Genomic DNA, 21,562 nt, shown 5'->3' on the forward strand with positions numbered 1-21,562 from the left:
GATTTTTTCTTTCTACTCAATTCCTGCCCTCATACCAAGAGATCTCAACACAAATATTGATCTTCCCTTAAAAACCTTAACTTCCCAGTTGCTCAGTGTACTCTGTTACCATACCTTACTGTTCCATTCTATCTAAACTATACATAGAGATGGTCATACATTTGATATTTCCATCACCTATATGTCATCTCCTAACCTACTCCTTTCTGATATTTTTCCTCTGTTATAAACTTCCTGTTTATATTGCATGTACCTTAGATGATTATTAGAATATGAATTCGCTGAGGGAAGAAGTTTTTGTTGTTCTTTGTATTCTAGGGATTCCCTAGAATTATCCCTAGAATTAACTCGGGACCTACCAAATAATTAGTTATTAAGAAATACTCTTGGACTTATTAATTAATTGATTGATTTACATGTTTCATAGAATGGAAGTTCCCTGAAGGCAGGGACTGCCTTTGCTTTTAACACAGTATTGCCACATAGTAAGTATTTAATAATATATGTTGATTGATTATTTCAGTAGATTTGCTACTTGGCACATTGGAAAGTCAAACGTGGCCTAAAGAGAATGGAATGTAGCTTGATGGATAGAGATAATGAAGCTTGGAACATAGGACTCCAAGAAAAAGGCTTATTTAGTATATCATTGTTGAGGATGCATGCAAATAACTACCAGTTTTTTCCTCCCCAGGAAGAAGAAGAGACTACTTGCAAAACTCAAAAATCATATTGGCTTCAAGACTGTGTTTTATCTTTATCTCCAACTAATGATCTCATGGTGATAGCTCGGGAACAAAAAGCTGTCTTTCTAGTGCGTAAGTATGTTCTTTAGTTTATTGAAATTTCTTTAACTTTACAAATGAAGTTTTAATTCATACTGTTGACTTCAGTTTTGTGATTTGAATGCTGTGGTTCTAGAGTAGAATATTTCAGTTGAGGGATTTGTTGATGTTACTTTCACTAGTTCTCTTTCTCTTTCTTTGTTCTCCCTTTTTTCCTATTCCCCCTTTATGCCTTGATTATCTCCTTCTCTATTATATGACTACATGCACTTTAGGCATGTCAGTGGTGTCCAAGACAATCACAGGTAAAGTTTAGCTTTGTGTCATTCAAGATCTAAAGGATGATAATACTTATACTTTGGTGATAATAGAAGATCTCTTCAGACTTAATTTAAATTATAATATGTTGAAATAATTCTTTGTTTTAGGCAAAGGTTTTCAATTTATGATTAGGTATTGAAATTCTAACATGAATTTGGAAAATACATATTAAATATAATAAACATTAAGGGCTTATCTTGTACAAAGCACTATTCTAGACTTTATAAGAATACAGAGACAAAAATGAAACAATCCTTGCCTTCAAGAATGTTCTATTGGAGAAATGACAAGTTTAATAGTCAAAATAGGATCAAATATAAAATACTTATTATCAGGTTTAATCTCTGATAGCATAAACTTTATAGAAATATTTTCTGTATTATTCAAGGATGAAAATATGTCTGCAAATATTTGAGATAGATGGTGGAATGTATCAATCATTCAACAAGCATTTATTAAGTAATTACAGCATTAGGCACTAGTTAAGCACTCAGAATAGAAAGACAAGCAGAAAGAGAGACAGTCTCTGTCCTTAGGAATTTAACATTCTGATGTTATTTAAAAAGTTCTGAAAAGAGATAACAGGATGAAAGTACCTGGAATATAAAGGGTATATTAAAGAAAGTCCAATGGAGGTGGATAGGGAGGGTGGTCTGGAGAGGAAAATATGGTTTACGTCAATCACTTTCTTAAAATGGATGTTCTAGAAGAAACCAGCCTATTAGAGGGAAAGGCCTCAGGAATGGAAAGTACTTCCATTGTAAATTAGTCGTTCAGGGGTAAAATGAGCTTACTGAGTGAAGACATTTCTATGATGTAGTACAGAGAAAGTCCTTTGAAGATGAGTGCCTCTTATAGAGGGATATGATTTTTACAGTTTTACTTCCATGGAAAACTTTATGGACCATTCTTTGGCTTATTAAAGATACTGAGACTCTAAAACTAATGCTGTTGAGTCAAAGAGAATCCAGATGTAAGGTGAAGGATAGTAAACTTAACCCAAGTAACATTCCCTTAAAATTAGAATAGACCAAATAGAAGTCAGTGACTCCATGAGTTAGCAGAAAGTAATAGAACAAAGTCAAAAAACTGAAAAAATAGAAAAAAATGCATAATGATTGATATCAAAAACAATTGACTTGGAAAACAGATTTAAAAATAATTTAAAACATTTAACTCCCTGAAAACCATGATTAAAAAAAAAAACTTGAATGTTAATGCTATTTCTTAACAAATCATGGATGAAAACCACCTAGTTCTCTTGAATGAGAGGGCAAGAAAAAATAGAAAGAATCTGTCAATTACCTCATAAAAGAAATTCCATAAGGAAGAGTCCTAGGATGTCATAGCCAAAATTCAGATTTCTAATGTCAAATAAAAGTATGATAAGGATTCAAAATTAATCAATTCAAGTACCAAAGAATCCCAATCAGAATTCCACACAAGCGCCAGCAGTTTCTACAGAGAGGAGATCTTGGAATATAGTATTCCAAAAGGAAAAAGACATAGCCTTGCAAAAAAAGAATAACTTACAAACAAGAATAACAATTTCAAAAACTGAATACAGTCCTAGAGGAGGAAGAAATGAATAATAGAATTTAGAAGACTTTCAAGCATTTCTGATGAAAAGTCCAGCGCTAAGCAGGAACTTTGAAGTAAAAATAGAAGAGTCAAGAGAAACCTGGAGAGGTAAATTTGAGCAATTGGAGGGAGTTATATGATGTTATAGTGCTGACATATAATAGAGAGTTCCCTTTAGAACCTTAATGTCTTCAGAGAATAATGAATGAATTAAATGAAGGAGAAAACAGAAATCCCAGATGGGGTAAATTGATTGAATTTGTTCTAAGGGTATTATGAGGAGAAAGAGAACCATAAACGGTTTTGGTATAGTATAAGGTATCTTATTCTGTCAAACTATGGAAAGGAGGAAGGGAGGAAATTTAATGTTTTCTTAAAAGAATATACAAACATTGGAAAGAATTAGAATTGGATGAATCTCACTATTGTCTGAAATAGGGTTGTGTACACACACACACATACACACAGAGTTTGGTATAGAAATGCATCTTTACCAAAAGTCATGACTCCACAAGACATGGATAATAAAAGAAAGGCACATGAATGTGCGAACTTCTTATACCAAGTTGCCCGCAATACAAACAGAACCTTGGATATTTTGGGGGTATAGCAAAAAGGGAAGTCTCATGGGAGGAATGGAGGGGAATCCCCTCCCAAATGGAAGTGGCATGGGAAGAAGAAATGAGTAGTAAAGGACGGGGAGAGAAAGGGAGGAGGAGGAGGATTTGGGAACTTTGCACCACAAGAGGGAGGCTATTTGGCTTATCTCAAAGAGTCCCAACTGCATGATTTTTGTTAATTTGGTTATTGATATCGATAAAGTGCTAATAGTTTTTCTAATATTGAATCAACCCTACATTCTTAGTATAAATCCTATTTGGTCATGGTATATTATCCTAGGGGTGATTTTTCTCTAATCTCTTTGCTAATATTTTATTTTAAGATTTTTGCATCAATATATTCATTAGGGAGATTAGTCTATAATTTTCTTTCTCTGTTTTCATTCTACCTGGTTTAGATATCATTACCATATCTATGTCATAAAAGGAATTTGGTAGGAGTCCTTGAGTCCCTATTTTTTTCAAATAGTTTATATAGTATTGGAGTTCATTGTTCTTTAAATGTTTGGTAAAATTCACATGTAAATCCATCTGGTCCTAGGGATTTTTTCTTAGGGAGTTGATTAATAGCTTGTTCTATTTCTTTTTCTAAAATGGGATTATTTAAGTAATTTATTTCCTCTTTTGTTAATCTGGGCAATCTATATTTTTGTAAGTATTCCTCCATTTCACTTAGGTTATCAAATTTATTGGCATTAAGTTGGGCAAAATAATTCCTAATTATTGGTCTAATTTCCTCTTTGTTAGTGGAAAGTTCTCCCTTTTCATTTTTGAGACTAACAATTTGATTTTCTTCTTTACTTTTTCTAATCAAATTAACTAAAGGTTTATCTATTTTGTTTTTTTTTTTTTCATAAAACCAACTCTTAGTTTTATTTATTAATTCTTTTTTTTTTTTACTTTCAATTTTATTAATCTCTCCTTTTATTTTTAGAATTTCAAGTTTGGTGTTTTAGTGGGGATTTTTAATTTGTTCTTTTTCTTGCTTTTTTAGTTGCAAGCCCAATTCATTGATCTTCTCTTTCTCTATTTTATGCAAGTAATCATCTAGAGATATAAAATTTCCCCTTAAAACCACTTTGGCTGCATCCCATAAATTTTGGTATGTTGTTTCATTATTGTCATTTTCTTGGATGAAATTATTGATTATGTCTATGATTTGCTGTTTCACCCATTCATTCTTTAGGATGAGATTATTTAGTTTCCAATTACTTTTTGGTCTATTTTCCCCTGGCCTTTTATTGAATGGAATTTTTATTGCATCGTGATCTGAAAAAATGCATTTACTATTTCTGCCTTTCTGCATTTGATTTTGGGATCTTTATGTCCTAATATATAGTCAGTTTTTGTATAGGTTCCATAAACTGCCAAGAAGAAAACGTATTCCTTTCTGTCTCCATTCAGTTTTCTCTAAAAATCTATCATAATTAACTTTTCTAGTATTCTATTTACCTCTTTAGCTTCTTTCTTATTTATTTTGTGGTTTGACTTAGCTAGTTCTGAGAGAGCAAGTTTTAGATCTTCCACTATTATAGTTTTGCTTTTTATTTCTTCTTGCAGCTCTCTTCACTTCTCCTTTAGGAATCTCCACGTTATACCACTTGGTACATATATGTTTAGTGTTGTTATTCATTATTTATGGTACCCTTTAAGATATACTTTTCTTCCTTAGCTCTTTTAATTAGATCAATTTTTGCTTTTGCTTGATCTGAGATCAGGATGGCTACCCCTGCTTTTTTTTTTTTAATTTTTATTTTTTTATTTAATGATTACTTTATATTGACAACATTATTCCTACCCCTGCTTTTTTTTACTTCACTTGAAGCATAATAGATTCTGTTCCAACCTTTTACCTTTACTCTGTATGTATCACTCTGCTTTCAATGAGTTTCTTGTCAACAACATATTGTAGGATTCTGGCTTTTAATCCAGTTTGCTATCCATTTAAGCTTTATGGGAAAGTTCATCCAATTCACATTTACTGTTAAAACTACTAATTCTGTATTTCCTGCCATCTTATTAATGACACATTATACTTTTCTCTTTCCTTTTTCCTTTCCCTCCTTCCCAGTATTTTACTTATGAGCACCACTTGCCTCTCCCTTTAGAGTCCTTCCCCCTTTCTTATACCTTTCCCCTACTATTTCTTTTTTCCCTTCTATTTAACTTATCCCTTCCCTTTTCCCCTTTCCCCTCCTATAAGGTGAGAGAAGTTTCTGGGTGAAACCAAATATGTCTAATATTTTCTCTTTGAGCCAAATCTTATGAGAGTAAGATTCACACAATGTTCATCCCTCTCCCTTTTTTCCCTCAATTATAATAGATTTTCTTTGCTTCTTCCCGAGATATAATTTCCTTCCTTTTATTTCCACTTTCCCCTTTTTCTTGTACAATCCCCTTTAAACAGTAAAATCGAATGTACTCTCTATGTATACCCATAGTAGAAATACAGTTCTCAAGAGTTCTTTTCTTTTTATCTTTTTATGCCTCTCTTGAGTTCTATATTTGAAGGTTAGCTTTTTTTGTTTGGCTCTGGTCTTTTCATCAGAAATAAATGGAATTCCCTGTTTCATTGAATATCCATCTTCTTCCCTGAAAGAAAATGCTTAGTTTAGTGGGATAATTTATTCTTGACTGCATTGCAAGTTCCTTTGCCTTTCAGAATATCAGATTACAAGCCCTTCAGTTCTTTGAGGTGGAAGCTGTTAGATCCTGGGTAATCCTTATTGTGGCTCTTTGGTATCTGAATTGTTTCTTTCTGGTTGCTTGTAATATTTTTCCTTGGTTGAATAATTCTGGAATTTAGCCACAATATTCCTTGGAGTTTTAATCTTGGGGTCTCTTTCAGGAGGTGTTCTGTGAATTCTTTCAATAGCTATTTTACCTTCTGATTCTATGAAATCCAGGCAGTTCTCTTTGATGATTTCCTGAAAAATAGTGTCTATGCCCTTTTTTCATCATGGTTTTCAGGGAGTCCAATAATCCTTAGATTGTCGTTCTAGATCTATTTTCCAGGCCAGTTGTTTTCCCATTTAGGCATTTTACATTTTTTCTATTTTTTCATTTTTTTGAGTTTGCTTGATTGATTTTTGTTGTTTTATTGAGTCATTCATTTCCATTTGTTCAGTTTTGATTTTTAGTGAATTATTTTCATTTACTTTTTTTAAACTTTTTTTTTTTGTATTTGTTCAATGGATTTTTAAATGAATTGTTTTGTTCTATGGAATTTTTTAAAGTTATTTTCTTTTTCCATTTCACAGATTTTGTTTTTCTGAGAGTTGTTTTCTTTTTCCATTTTGTTAAATCTATTTTTTAATGAGTTATATGCTTTTCTACTTCACTAAGTCTATTTTGTGTTGCCTTTTCCAACCCCTCTTGCAAAGTTTAAATTTCCTTTCCCCATTTTTCTTCTATCTCTCTTTTAAGATCCTTTTAAATTTCTTCTAGGAGAGCCTTGTGTGATGGGGACCAATTTATATCACCTTTTGGGGCTTCATCTAGAGACGATCTGCTTTCAGTCTCCTCAGGGTTTGAAATCTGTTCTCTTTTACCATAAAAACTATTTATGCTTTTTTAATTATTTTTTTTTTAAAGTTGAGATCTGTTTTTAGGGCAAGGGGGGTTGTCCAAGCTTCCTCTACAAGTGGCCCAGGGAGTGGCTGCGCTGGGTCAGTGTTTACTGCCTTCCAGTGCTGGGTGGGTGTGGCCAGGTCCCGTGAGATTCTGGTATTTAAGGGTTCACTCTTTACCTTTTGTGTTTGTGTTGGGTGTTTTATAATTTCTCTGCTGATCTACTGGCTTGCAACCAGGGCAGAGTAGTCAACACTGCTGTAGATTCCTCCCCATAGATTCTCCACTGTGTAGAACTCCCACCACCTTGGTCTACACAGCCTGCACTGGCATCTGTGCTTGACCTTCCTCCCTCTGTGCCAGATTGAAACAGACCTTTTCTAATGATCTTCAAAATTATCTTCTGCTGGTAATTTGTTGTACTCTGAATATTTGTAGATTCTGCCAGTCTAGAATTAATTCAGAAGCTAGATTTCCTAATTAATCTGAGGGTCATGGGAGAAGATCAGAAAGAAGTGTGTGTCCCTTCTGCCATCATGGCTCCATGCTTCCCCCTCCCCCTCTCCCCCCGCCCCCATTGAGACCTGAAATTCAAATCCTTTTTGATACTTATTAGCTCTTTGACTCAGGGCGATTTCCTTATCTGTAATAGGGAGATAATAATACTTGTACTACCTGTCTCAAAAAAGTTGTTGTGATGAAAACTTTGTATAAACCTTATAGTGTAGTGTATCCTATCACCATCATCATCTTATCATCATCATCATTATTATCAAAATTAATAACAGTATATGCTGTGGAACTACTAACACAACTCCCATTCATACTGGCCAGTCTGTTGAGTCCTTAGTTGGGTCCTCAAAAAGCAGTTGCCACATCTTCTCTCCTATCCATGGGACCCTTAGAGGCTAATTTTTGTAATTCTGTAGTTTCAAGAACCCCTAGCAATATGCATTCTTTTACCATTATTTTATATCAATAGCCAATCAGCCTTAATTAGCTTTCAGAAAAGGAGGTATTTACTAACATAAAATACCTTTCTCTCTTTCCCTCTCCCCACATACATATCTTTTCCCACTATTATGGAGGGTTAAAGAGGGTTCTTAGCTAAAATGTGGCAAAAGAATAACTCAAAATTCCTGGTGCTGAAACTTCTGTTTGGAGAGTTATTCATAAAGTTTTCCTTAGGAGTAGACAAGAAGTCAGGTGTTTTCTGTCCTCTCTTTGCTCCAAATGATTGATTTCCTCACAGGGACATGGCTAACTTCTCTCTTTTCCAGCCAAATGTTTTAATTCTTCAATTTCCAACATGATTTCTATTTTTAAAAGATTTGCAGAACATGATTTGATATCCCCAGCAAATGCCAGCACACTTCTTGTGAAGCACCATTCCATTTTATTCAGTGACCTTCAGGTATTTATGAACATAATCACATTTTATTGATTGGTTGGTTGATTGGTTTTAATAATGATGTCTGGGTCTTGGTAACACCTAGTTCATACCTCTGATTGATTGACTGAATATGTAGGGGCATCTTTACCTGATAAAGACAAACATTGTTTTTAATTGCTCTAAATATGATAAGGTGATTGACCAATTCTGTTTTTTCCCCTGTTTTTTTTTTTTTAATTATTTTGGGGTTTGCCAGAGTTTTTTGAAAGCACTAAAAACAATTAAAATCCATTATAACTTTGTAAAATAATGTTGATTTGTTAAATTGTATCACCATGCACTTAGAAATAAAGAAAGATGATAACTATTAAATTTAATTACAAATTGTGTCACATCAGTTTTTTCCTTGAGATTCAACAATATAGGGCACCAAGGAAGGCCTTCAAAAAAGAACAGAAGTTTCACAATTCACTGTAAAGCTATCCAGGATTTGAGACTACAGACTTTGTCAAATATACTCCAAAATATTTGCTGAGGATAGCAATCATTAATTTGGGGAAAGAGTATAAGAATAATGTCCTAGGTTACTACTTCATAATTATAGAGACCCTTTATTTCTTGATTTGAATTAGTCAGAGAAATGAACTAAGTGTAAAGGAAGTCTAGACGTTATTCAAAGGACTCATCAATCAAAGGCTTTTAAGTAAGTGTAGAAAAAGTCCTTGATTAATTTGGATAGAATGAAGGCCATTGAATAAATGAAATGATGCTACAGAGGAATTACATTAGAATTGCCTGAGAAACTCAAATGCCCTAAGAGTTTTGTATAAAATAGCTAGGAGTTTTGTATTCAGGAATTTTCATTGGCAAGTGTGGAGACTTCTAGCCAACCCCTGGAATAGATATTGTTCTGGAGGCCAGAGAAGAATATAAAGAGAAAGAGAGACTTTGTACTTTGACTGGAAGATGGCAAACAGAAAACTGCTGAATTCCTTTGATTCTACATGTACTTAAGGGAAAGTGTGTCTTACTTTCTGAAGGAATATTTTATACCCAACTGTTCTTTCTATTCAACCTTAATAATTGCCCCTAACTAAAAGCTAATTAAATTGGATTTAATAATTAATATAAAGTGAATATGGAGGAAGAAAAAACTGTTGGGGGCTCATGAGGTATAGCAGTAGAAAGAAACTCCAACAATTTCATGACCCCCTAGAGCCCTGAAATTGTAATGGGCTGAGGCTTGAGTTGATGCACTGAGGTCCCAAGCACATGAGGCTAAATAGTAATTGGACCATACTCTATTAATAGATAAGCTTGGAGAGAGAATGGCCCCCACCCACTCTTTGTGCAAGTCCTGATGTGTTGTATAGGAAATGACGATTTTGGTGGGTGGAGGCAGGGGAGTGGAGAAGGAAGGGGAGGAGATGGCTCAGTGGATAGAGCACTAGCCTTGAAGTCAAGAGGACCTGAGTTCAAATCCAGCCTCAGACACTTAACAAACAGAAAAAGTAAGTGGAGGCAACCGTGGCAATGGCAGTCCCAAAAGTCTCTCCTCCCCTTCCTTCTCCACTCCCCTGCCTCCACCCACCAAAATCGTCATTTCCTATACAACACATCAGGACTTGCACAAAGAGTGGGTGGGGGCCATTCTCTCTCCAAGCTTATCTATTAATATGGAGTATGGTCCAATTACTATTTAGCCTCATGTGCTTGGGACCTCAGTGCATCAACTCAAGCCTCAGCCCACCAAATGTAATGATCGCGTATTTAAAGTCAGCCGGAGTCAGGAATTCAGGTTAAGGGAAAAATCTTCAATATTTATTGAAGCGAAGAGGTGAATAAAGATTGCTATAGCAAATATAGGCAAGAAAGATTGCGATAGCAAATATAGGCAGTTGCGACAGGAAGCCAGCTAAGAGAGAGCGACGCGAGCCGAGCCAACCATGGAGGCAACTGTGTAGGCAACTGTGGCAATGGCCGTCCCAAAGGTCTCTCCTCCCCTTCCTTCTCCACTCCCCTGCCTCCACCCACCAAAATCGTCATTTCCTATACAACACATCAGGACTTGCACAAAGAGTGGGTGGGGGCCATTCTCTCTCCAAGCTTATCTATTAATAGAGTATGGTCCAATTACTATTTAGCCTCATGTGCTTGGGACCTCAGTGCATCAACTCAAGCCTCAGCCCATTACATGAAATGAGAAGTATCAATTGCTTACTGAGACCTAATCTTCTAGTAGACATAGGAATTGAGAAAGTAGAATATATTCAATGTTTATGGCACATATCTATAAATATGAATTATTATTAACCACTTCATCTTGAGGAAAACATGGTAGAAAAAAATAAATTTGCACTAGTTCATTGATGTATAATTACTTTGGATGTCATGATTATTTTAATTAAAAATTACATGGAACCATATATAAGAATATTAACTAATCAGGAATGTTCAGATTTACAAATTGCTTTGTATATTGAAATGTTATATAAACATGTTATTAGTAAAGTGCTTCTATTTACAAATGACATCATACTGATTATAAAACATTGTCAAGCTACATGGAGATTTGTATGCCCTCAAGAGTTTGGTCTGACAAACAACAGAGGAAATACAAAGAGATGAAGAATAACTATTACTCACATTGGGACAGGTAATTTGATGGACAACCTGTACAGTATATCTATACTAGGTAAATACTGGAGTATAGGCCAGAAGAGCAGTGATCATGCCTCTTCCTGGATCACACCACCTTGGAAGCACTGAAAACTGATGGAATTAGCCCTAAAAACAGCAACAGGAAAATTCTGAAGCTTGTAACAATGCCCCCTTGACCATGATAGCAGAATGCAACTTTAACATAAAGTTAAAAGTCAGGAGATAAGTTGGGGAAAAAATAAAGCCAACAACAAAAAATAACTGAACATTATTAAAAAGCTACTGTGGTGACAGGGAAGATCAAGACAGAAACTCAGGAGAAGACAATGATGTCTAAACAGCTACAAGCAAAGCCTCGAAGAAAAATGCTAATTGGATCCAATCTGTAAAAAAAAAAATTCCTGAAAGAGTTAAAAGAGATAAGAGTGGTAGAGGGGAAAAAACAAAATAAAACACAAAATTGGCCTAGTGATAAAAGAGGCCCAAAAATCCATCTTGGGCAGGAGGCGGGAGGAGGGAGCCAGATGGGGATGACAACAGAAAAAGGCAAAATTGGCCACATGGAAAAAGCTGTACAGAAATTTACCGAAGAAAATAATTCCTTAAAAATTAAAATTTGTCAAGTGGAAGCTCATGACTCTGTTGGACAATCAGAAACAATAAAACAATCAAAAGAATGAAAAAAGGAAGTGTGAAATGTCTTACCAGAAAAACAACTGACCTGGAAAACAGATCAAAGAGAGACAGCATAAGAATTGCCTAAAAACCATGTTAAAAGAAAAATAGACATCATATTTCAAGAAATTGTCAAAGAAAACACTTCTGATAGCTTAGATACAAAGATAAATTGGAAATGGAAAGAATACATTAATCACCTCCTGAAGGAGATCCCCAAATGAAAATCCCCCAATATTCAGTCAAATTCAAAGTTCGCAGGTTGAGAAGAAAATATTGTGAGCATCCAGAAAAAAACAATTCAAATGTTGTAGAACCACTATTGAAATCACACCAAAGTTAGGAACTTTCACTTTAAAAGGAGCAAAGAGTTTGGAATGTGATATTCTGGAGGGTAAAAGAGTGACAATTACCATAAAGAATCATCAATCCAGCAAAATCAAGTCTCCTTCACACACACACAAAAAAAGATTTAATGAAATAGAGGATTTTCAAGCATTCTTGATGAAGAGACCAGAGCTGAATAGAAAACTTGACATTCAAATATAAGATTCAAGAGAAGCATAAAAAGTAGACAGGAAAGAGAAAGTCTAAGGGACTCAATAAGGTTAAACTATTTACATTATTATATGGGAAGATGATACTTATAACTCCTAAGAACTTTCTTTTTATTAGGGTAGTTAGGAGAATACATAGATGCTGTTGATATTAATTGATTATGACAGGATGATTTGAAAAAAAAAATTGAAAGGGTAAGAAAGAGAAATGCTTGGGAGAAGGGGAAAAGAGAGGCAGAATGGGGAAAATTATTTCACATAAAAGAGGCTTCCAAGGAAGAGCTTTTACAGTGGAGGGGGAAATAGTGATGATGGGAGAGGCGGGCAACACTTGAATCTCATTCTGATTGAAATTGGTTCCAAGAGAAATAATATACACATTCAGGTGTAGAAATGTAACTTATCTAATAGGGAAATAAGAGGGGAAGGAGATGAGAAAAAGGGGTGGTGCTAGTAAAAGAGAAGGTAAATAAAAGAAAGCAGTGGTCAAAAGCAAAACACTTTTTTGTTGTTTTTTGCTGAGGCATTTGGGGTTAAATGACTTGCGCAGGGTCACACAGCTAGGAAGTATTAAGTGTCTGAGACCAGATTTGAACTTGGGTCCTCCTGACTTCAAGGCTGGTGCTTTATCCTAGCTGCCCCTCTAAACCGACTTTTAAAAAGGGACAAGATAAAACCGAAAGAATGAGAGAATGATAAATGGGGGAAACAGCTATGAATATGAAGTGGATAGAAGGAGGGATTAAAAATCAAAATCTAGCAATATGTTGTTTACAGGAAACACACTTGAAACAGAGACACAAAGTAAAAATAAGGGGCTAGAGCAGGATCTATTATGATATAGCTGAGGTAAAAAAGAAAATGAAGCAGTAGCAGTCTCCTCCCCATCCTCAAACCCCCTATAGTAAAAAAAAAAAAAAAAAAGATACTTTAGATATTGAAGTATATCTGTCCACTATGCACCATCTCTCTGCCCCCTGTTCCCCAAATAGCATAGTATTCAAATTCTTAAAGGAAAAGTTAAATGAATTGCAGAAGGAAATAAACAGTTAAATTATGTAAGTGGGAAACCTCAACTCTTTCTTCTCAGAACTGGATATTTATCCAGTTCTTGAACTGGATAGGAACTAACCAAGGAACTAACCATAAAATAAATAAGAAAGATAAATATGATAGACCTCTGAAGAAAACTGAATGGAAATTGACCACATATTGAGACATTTAAAAAGTTCATAAATATAGGAAAGCAGAAATATCAAATGTATTCTTTTCAGACCACAATGCAATAAAAATAACATTAAGTAAAGGACAATAAAAAAACATAGAATAAAAATTAACTGGAAACTAATCCTCATAGAAACAATCAATTATTTCATTAAGAAGGCTAACAACAGTGAGACAGTATTCCACAATTTGTGAGATGCAGCCAAAATACTGCTTAAGGGAAATTTTATATCTCTAAATGCTTCATCTATAAAATAGAAAAGAGCAGATCAGTAAATTGGCATTGCAATTTTTAAAACTTAGAAAAAGGAACAAATTTGAAATCCTAAATTAAACACCAAATTAGAAGTTCTTAAAATTAAAGAGATGAATAAAATTAAAAGTTTAAAAAAACCCAAAACATTAAATTAATCAATAAAACTAGGACTTGGTTTTAAGGGAAAAAAATAAAATAAACAGTTGGTTAATGAAAAGGGTGAACATGCCATTAAGTAAAGTAATTATTATGAGTCATATAATCCTATTTTAGAAAAAGAAATTAAATAAGACATCAATGAGCTCCCTTAGAAAAAAATCTCAGGACCAGATGGATTCAAAAGTGAATTCTACTATTTGAAGAACAATTAATTTCAATACTGTATAAATTATTTGAAAAAACAGATAAAGAATCCTACCAAATTTCTTTTACAACACAAATAAGGTGCTGATACCTAAACTTGGAAAAGCAAAAACAGAGGTAAAAAAATATTGAAAATTTCCTTAATGAACATTAATGCAAAAATTTTAAATTTGAATCCAGACTATTCATACTATTCATGTTACTCTCCTTATATATATACACCCCACCTTTCAAATTAATTGAACCTAAATGAGGCCTTTACAGATTACCTTACTTATGAATAATTATTTTATGTTTACTTTGGATATATTTTGTATTTACTTAAGTTTGTATATGTTTTATCTTTCTAGAAGAATATAAGCTCCTTGAGGTCAGAGATTTTCATTTTTATTTTAGTAAATCTGGCATCTACCCAGTCTCAGCATATAGTTGGTGCTTAATAAATTCTTGTTGAATTAAAATATTAGGAAAAAGGAGTTAATTAGATATATTTTAATAGTAGGATATAATTTACATTTAAGGTAAAGATTGGAATTGAGGTTTTTTTTAAATCAGTTTCTGCCTTATGTCATTGCTAAATTTAGAATTCAACTGCAGTTATTTGTATTTTTAAAAAATATAACAAGTACTATTGAATATATTACATGTATCTGGACTGAGTACCTTCTGACAAATGTAGTTTCCATTTCTGTCATTCAATGAAAATGATTGTCTTTACAGTCTTTATCCCTAAATCTAATGGATTTTCTTTTGTCATTCCCTGTGACATATTTGACTTTTGATCCTTTTTCTGTTGGTTTTTATGACACTATGCTTTGTGAATCATTTCCTTTTGGACTGATATTTTACTAGATTTTTCTTCTTTCTTCAGTACTTTAAATATGTGTGTTTTATGAGACTGTTTTCAACATTCGCTTGGTGATTTTATTTATTATCACAACTTCAGTTAATACTTGATGTGAAGTTTCTAGCTCTCATATTTCTGTCTTCACTTTCAACCTTTCAGCATTTCCTTAAATTCGGTCTCTTTATTTCTAAGCTTTCATTCATGTATTTCATCACATTTGGAATACAATTCCATTTTTTTTTCCATCTGCTGAAATGATTTCCATTCTTAAAAACTGATTTCAGATGTCATTTCCCTCATTGGATCTTTGGTAGCACTTATAATCCTCCGACATACTTAGCACTTTCTAGTTTTTGTTAAAATTATTTGTTTTTGTCTTCTCTACCCTACCATAAATCAATTAACAGATATTTATCACCTACTCTGTACTAGGTACTATGCTAGGTGCTGAAAATACAAAGACAAAAATAAAATAGTTCTTCTCCTATGACGCAACTTCTGTATGTTGAAGAGGGGATAGTAAGAAAGGAATTGGTGGCATTGTAGATAGGATGCTTGACTTGAAGTCTGTAGACCTGAGTTTAAATTTGCTTTCTAATACTATGTGATCATAGGCTTAATCTCTGCCAGCCTAAAAACTGAGTTTAGCCATGGAAGAGGATGGGCTGTGGACGAGCTGACTAAAGTGTGGATCTCATAGGAGATGGAAAATTTCTAAGAGAGATATTTCATAGCTAACATGGGAGCCAAGTTAGCACTTCTCTGCCTCACTTCCTTAGGGGTTTTGCACATTGTGGGAAAAGTCTCATGGAGAGCACGCTGAACTCTGAATCTGCTTCTCATGGGAATGGAGAGTTCTAAGCTCTGATCTGAACTCTTGGCTTAGACTCTTTCAAGTACTCTACAATTACCCCAACATATAATGATCTCTGCTGAACTCTTCTAGAAATTATCTGTTCCATGAATTTGGCATATAATCTGTTGCTTTGTATAGTTAGTTAAGTCTTTTAATTTTCTGAACTATATTCTAATACCTTAAGAACAGGAATTATATTTCCTCTTTCTTTGTATTCCTATTGGGACTTCTGGCACAACTGTTGAATAAATATGTGTTGGTTGAGCAAGCATATGGGAGAAAATGATGCTAAAGAAGAACTAAATATTACAATCTATTATCTGGACAAATGCTTCCAACAAATAAAACCAAAACCTATCACAATACTCTTAAGTATTTAAATTAAAAATAATACTATTATTTATATGCTCTTATTTATATTTATATGCTAGAAACATTATTTCTGACATTTTGGTAAATACAAGGCAGTAGATTAGAAAATATACACTATAGAAGAAGCTCAAAAATACCAATATATTATTTGTAAAAATATTTTGAAGAACAAGAAAAAATTTTAATGAAATAGTAATACTTGAGGTTTCATGAGTTTTTATATAGGTTGGTATCTTGATTTTTCAGCAAAATGGAAATACAGTGACAAAGGAAAGGAAGAAATGCAATATGCTGTTGGTTGGAGTGGTTCTCTAAGTGTTGAAGAAGGGTAAGTACCAAGTAACAATCTCTCATATAAAGAAATATGTTATTGATGTGAAATTATTGGTTTGATCTACAAAAAATGTATAATAGGTCAAAAAGTACCTATTAATACAACTATAGAAAATTCTTAAAGTTAATATTAAATTACAACTTTCCTAAAACATTTGTATTTATTTACATTGCCCCATCAGAAAATTTTACTTGTGATAAAGAAAAGAATTTGATCTCTTTTGAAATACTCAAAAATTTTGAAGAAATTATGCAAAATCTCTTTTACCATCTAGTATTCATCTAAGAATTCAAGAAATCATTTGTACTCTCTAGGCAAAATATAGAGTAACACCTGAAGAAATATATAGAATCTTTTATTTCTAAAATTTCTAAGTGCTTCAAAGTATAGAGATCACTTTAGTAAATAGATTTCCCCTATAGAATGAAGAATTCTGAACTAATTTCTACCATGGAAGGGAAGGAAGGAGAGAAAAGGAAGAAAAGAAGGAACTGGGCATTTTTTAAAAAATGCCTATGTGTTAGATACTGTGCAAATAAGTACTTTAGAGATATTAAATAATTTGATCCTAAGAACAGTCTTAAGTACATATATTAGGTACATGTACATTTATAATTGAGAAAATGAAACAAGCAGATAAGTGACTTGTACAGAGTCAAGTCTCCTACTAGTAAAGTTTCTCATGCCATATTTAAATTCACTTCTTTCTGACTTCAGGCCCAGTTCTATCTGTGGAATCAAAGTATATAGTTTTTAGCACAGGAAGCCAAGAAACTTGATAGTAATTTTACCATGTCTCAAAATTTCCTCTTGGAATTAATAAGGTAATTCCAGAGACTTTCAGTTCAGTTATCAGAAATATTAATTTGTTTTTAAATAAATAGATTTAATTTCTTTTCTAAATAGTGCACATTGTTTCAGTGAATCTTTTGAATTTCCTTTTTCTTTGTGCTGGTGGTAGGCAAAAATGTTCTTGATATTTCTATGTGAGTTAATAATGAGTGAATTAGGCTGGGGTCAGGTGAAGGATAAATGAATAAGATGCCCTTTGGAATTTAATGGTTTAATTACTTCTTGCTGCCTGACAGAACTTCAACTTTTTGGAAAATGAGGTGAGTTTCCTTTAGAAATTAGTATGCCTCCTTTGTAGTTCTACGACAGTAGGAGAATCTCATAGGTTTTAGGAGTAGGATTGGGGTATTTCTTGCTTTCCTGCAGATTGATAAGATTTGTGGAATTAGACTAGATAGAGAAAAAACAAGATATTAAGTCAAATAGCGTATATGTGTATGAGTGTGTCCCGATTAGTGAGAATGGATCCCACAAAGTGGCCGCATTATTTAAATTTCCATTGGGCCAAAAGCAATTGCCATATTTCATTCACATAATTATAATTTTGAATAGAGAATTTGAAATTATCACCATTTTGTGTGATTCATTATTAACACTACATGAGACTTTTGTATATGACTACTCTTTTCCATCACTATCCCTCTTTTTAAACCCTTTTTTCAAATTAAGTAAAGCAATTTGCCAATCTTCTTGTACTGTATAAATACTAGTTACCATCACTACTATTACTACTTTTATGAATTGTTTACTTGAAACAACAATCTAGATTTTCAATTTTTATAAAATATGATTTTGTTTTTAGGGAATGTGTAAGTAGTGCCTTGTGTATTCCATTGGCGAGTCAAAAGAGGTAAGAACAAAGAAAAATATTTTTGTCTTTATGCTAGTTTATAGGATATTAAATTTTTGTGACATTTTGGTTGCAACAGGAGTTCCACTGGGCGTCCTGACTGGACTTGCATTGTGGTGGGCTTTACTTCTGGTTATGTTCGATTCTATACTGAGGTGAGTTATTTATTCACAACATTACTTTGACTCCCCTTGAGAAGTATCAAATTGATTGTCTTAAATATTTTTTATATTAACTAATAAACATCCTAATCATTGGATGAGAAAGTGTAGAGATTCTAAGTAGCCAATGGGACAAATAGTTATTAAAAGGACAAGGATTTAAGAATTTCCACATAGTTGCTCTAATTTAATGGAGGAAAGGAAAGTATAAGAGGAAGGAGGAAGATGAAGAGAAATGTTTGTCCTCTTAAATGTTCTTTATAAGCATGGATTATTTTAAAAATGGAATTAAAAATATTTGTATCTATTGTAATTTCCTTCTAGAGTGGTGTATTGTTGCTTGCACAACTTTTGAATGAAGACCCTGTACTACAGCTAAAATGCAGGACTTATGAAATCCCAAGGCATCCTGGAGTTACAGAGCAGGTTAGCAGATTAAAAAAAAAAAAAAACAACACACCAAAAACAAAAGAACTAATGACATTTGTCTAGAACACTTCCTTATTCTTTTGCAGAGACAAAATTTACAATTTTCTTGCAGATGACAAAACTATTTCAAACTAGAACTATAATATCTTCACAATTAAATACTGAAAATTTCAGGCTTGCTTCTCTTTGTTTAGTGGAGTATCATATTTTTAGGTATACTCAACTTTTTACTGTTTGTAACATTTAATAATTATTCAATTTCCCAAAGGAAATAGTAGTTTTAATTATAAAACATATTTACATCTTTTTTTCTCTCAGTTTTCTTTTGTGGCAATAGTTGTCAAGTAAAGTTATCCTTAGAAAAGGAAAGAAATTTCCCATAATAATAGCATTAATAGCACATTATATAGTTATACCTATATATACAAACATATAGGTCCATAATAGCATAATAATATTGTCACATCTCAATGATAAAGTATTTGTTGAACAATCTAAGATATATAATTATTATTTATAACTGATACTTATAATGTTTTTGGAAGATGAAATGCACAAAGTAAGAATATTTGTACCAAATATCTGGAATTATAGATTATAAAAAATACTTCATGTCAAGTTCAGCTCTTTGAAGGCAAATTAATTAATCAAATAGAGATTTTTTACTATTCCATTTGGAGGACTCTCCCCGGAGACATATATTCCATATCTTGTCTTGTTAGATGGTAGCATTATATCATCACTGTCAAAGTGCTGTAGTGGATCCAAAAAGAATAAAAAACTACAATCTTACTATTAAGGTTATTGTAACATATTTGGAGAGAGATTATATATGTGTGTGTATGTATGTATACATATACACCATGCATATATAAAAGTAGATCAACAAAAATATAAAATAGTATATTATTAGTTGCTGTATCTAAAATTTAAATAGAAAAAGAGGAAGCTATTATAGTTAAGAGAAACAGTATTAAGGAAGAAATGGATCATGTTATGTCCTTGGGAAGGTAAAGAACAATCTTAGCTAGAATAGGAGCATTGTATGTATATGTGTTAGAAGCATACAAATTTATATGCATATATGTACGTAAAATACACATATATACTTGTGTATGTGTGGGTATACACACACACATGCATACACACACCACACATAGGTGGCAGTGAGAGCTAAGATTCAACATATTTAATTATTGTGGTCTAGAAAGTCAAGTAGTGAAGTTTAGAAGTTTAGATGTGATATAGGAGTCAATAGGGATCCTTTTGAAAGGATTCCCAATAGAACAGTGACGTGATGAAATTTATGTAATGGGAAAATCTGTAAAGGGAAGATGAGCTAAATTTAGCAGCTATGTATATAGAATAGGCTGATAAGGGACTAGAATCAGGGCTAGCAATTTAGTGCTTAACACCAGCATTAGAGATCCAAGTAAGAAGAGAATCAGATTATCTTAGAGTAGAGTTTGTGGAAAATAGAATAGAGTAAACCTCAAATATGCAGAAATGTACTAAAGTGTGCAAGGAAAATATTAAAATCATAGAATCATAAGTTTAGATCTACAAAAGATCTTAGAGGCTATGTCCAATGCCATTCTAGTCAATGAAATTTAGACTTGTGGAGAATGAAGGTGATTGTACTTGCTGATAAGGAAATCATTGATAGTGGTCATTTTGAAAGAACAATTTCATTAGTGATAATGATGTGAGAGATATATAATAATAACAATAGATAATGCCGTAGATTTGGGAGTAAATGAATATAAAGGGAATTATGCCTTTAGTTTTCCACATTTGATTAAAATAAATGTAAACAAAGATTTAAAAAATTGTCCATCTAAGGCCACGATTCATCATAAATATGAAAACTTATGTTTGTCTAGAATGTTAAAGCATTGACCAAAAATCTTTAGGAAAATTTTCTATTTGTTTTCATTGTTTAATCTTCCTGATACTTTTTGTTTTCAAACCTGAGAATTAGTTGTTTAGCCTTGTTTGTTTTCCTAGATTATTTAGGACATTTAAGTACAATAAATAAAAAGATCAGATGTGACCATGTTGAAAATTGACTCTTTTTTTCCTTGTTCACTGAAAAGAATGAAGAGTTGAGTATCTTATATCCTGCTGCAATTGTGACTATTGATGGATTCAGCCTTTTTCAGTCCCTTCGTGCTTGTCGAAATCAGGTAGCAAAAGGTAAAGTTATGATAAGAAACTGCAATGTTAATAATTCTAATTTTATCATACTTATTTTTAGCATAATAAAAAGAATTTCAAAGACTTCTGCACTGGGAAACATTTTAGGAACTCTTATAGCTGCTTTCTCTCTTCTGGACCCCGAATTTCAGATTATAGTATTTTTCTGTAAAATATTTCAACATATAAAACTAATACACACTTCTCTTCGTTGACTTCAGTTATTTTTTAGAATAAATTTTATATAATAAAAATCACATTAATTCATACATGAATTTTAGAACATTGTTATTTATTAGCAGTAAAGTCAAAGGATTTGTTTTTAGTTGGAAATAAGTTTCTAGGAAGTATACGATCATGTTTTTATTTCATATTGTTATAGTCCTTGCTACTTGAAATATCTAGATTCTAATGTATAAATGTAATTTATTTGGTGAAACTATATACTTTTCTTTGAAAGAAATATAGTTGCTTTTAATTCCGAATTGCACTGACTATGCTTTTAGTTATTTATCTGCATTGTGGATCATGTTCAATTGATGATATGGAAAAATAAATCCATTTTCTTGGTCTTTATTCATCATGCATTTAAAAATTGGGTTTTATTTTTCTTTTACTAAGGTAATTTTCTTAGCTTTATAGAGGAAATTGAATGGGAA

General features: G+C 32.7%; 1 protein-coding gene across 1 annotated transcript in view; it reads left to right on the forward strand.

Annotated features, from left to right (window-relative positions):
• The window catches only part of RAB3GAP2 (RAB3 GTPase activating non-catalytic protein subunit 2), a 126,654-nt gene that overhangs the window by 35,887 nt on the left and 69,205 nt on the right, over positions 1–21,562 (forward strand). Inside the window, exons 3-8 of the mRNA XM_051998255.1 lie at positions 695–818; positions 16,328–16,409; positions 18,070–18,117; positions 18,197–18,272; positions 18,603–18,704; positions 20,804–20,903. Coding sequence (XP_051854215.1) covers positions 695–818; positions 16,328–16,409; positions 18,070–18,117; positions 18,197–18,272; positions 18,603–18,704; positions 20,804–20,903 — 532 coding nt within the window. The remainder of the gene's footprint in view (positions 1–694; positions 819–16,327; positions 16,410–18,069; positions 18,118–18,196; positions 18,273–18,602; positions 18,705–20,803; positions 20,904–21,562) is intronic.

The sequence above is a fragment of the Antechinus flavipes genome, chromosome 4 (assembly GCF_016432865.1).
Source record: "Antechinus flavipes isolate AdamAnt ecotype Samford, QLD, Australia chromosome 4, AdamAnt_v2, whole genome shotgun sequence".
NCBI lineage: Eukaryota > Metazoa > Chordata > Mammalia > Dasyuromorphia > Dasyuridae > Antechinus > Antechinus flavipes.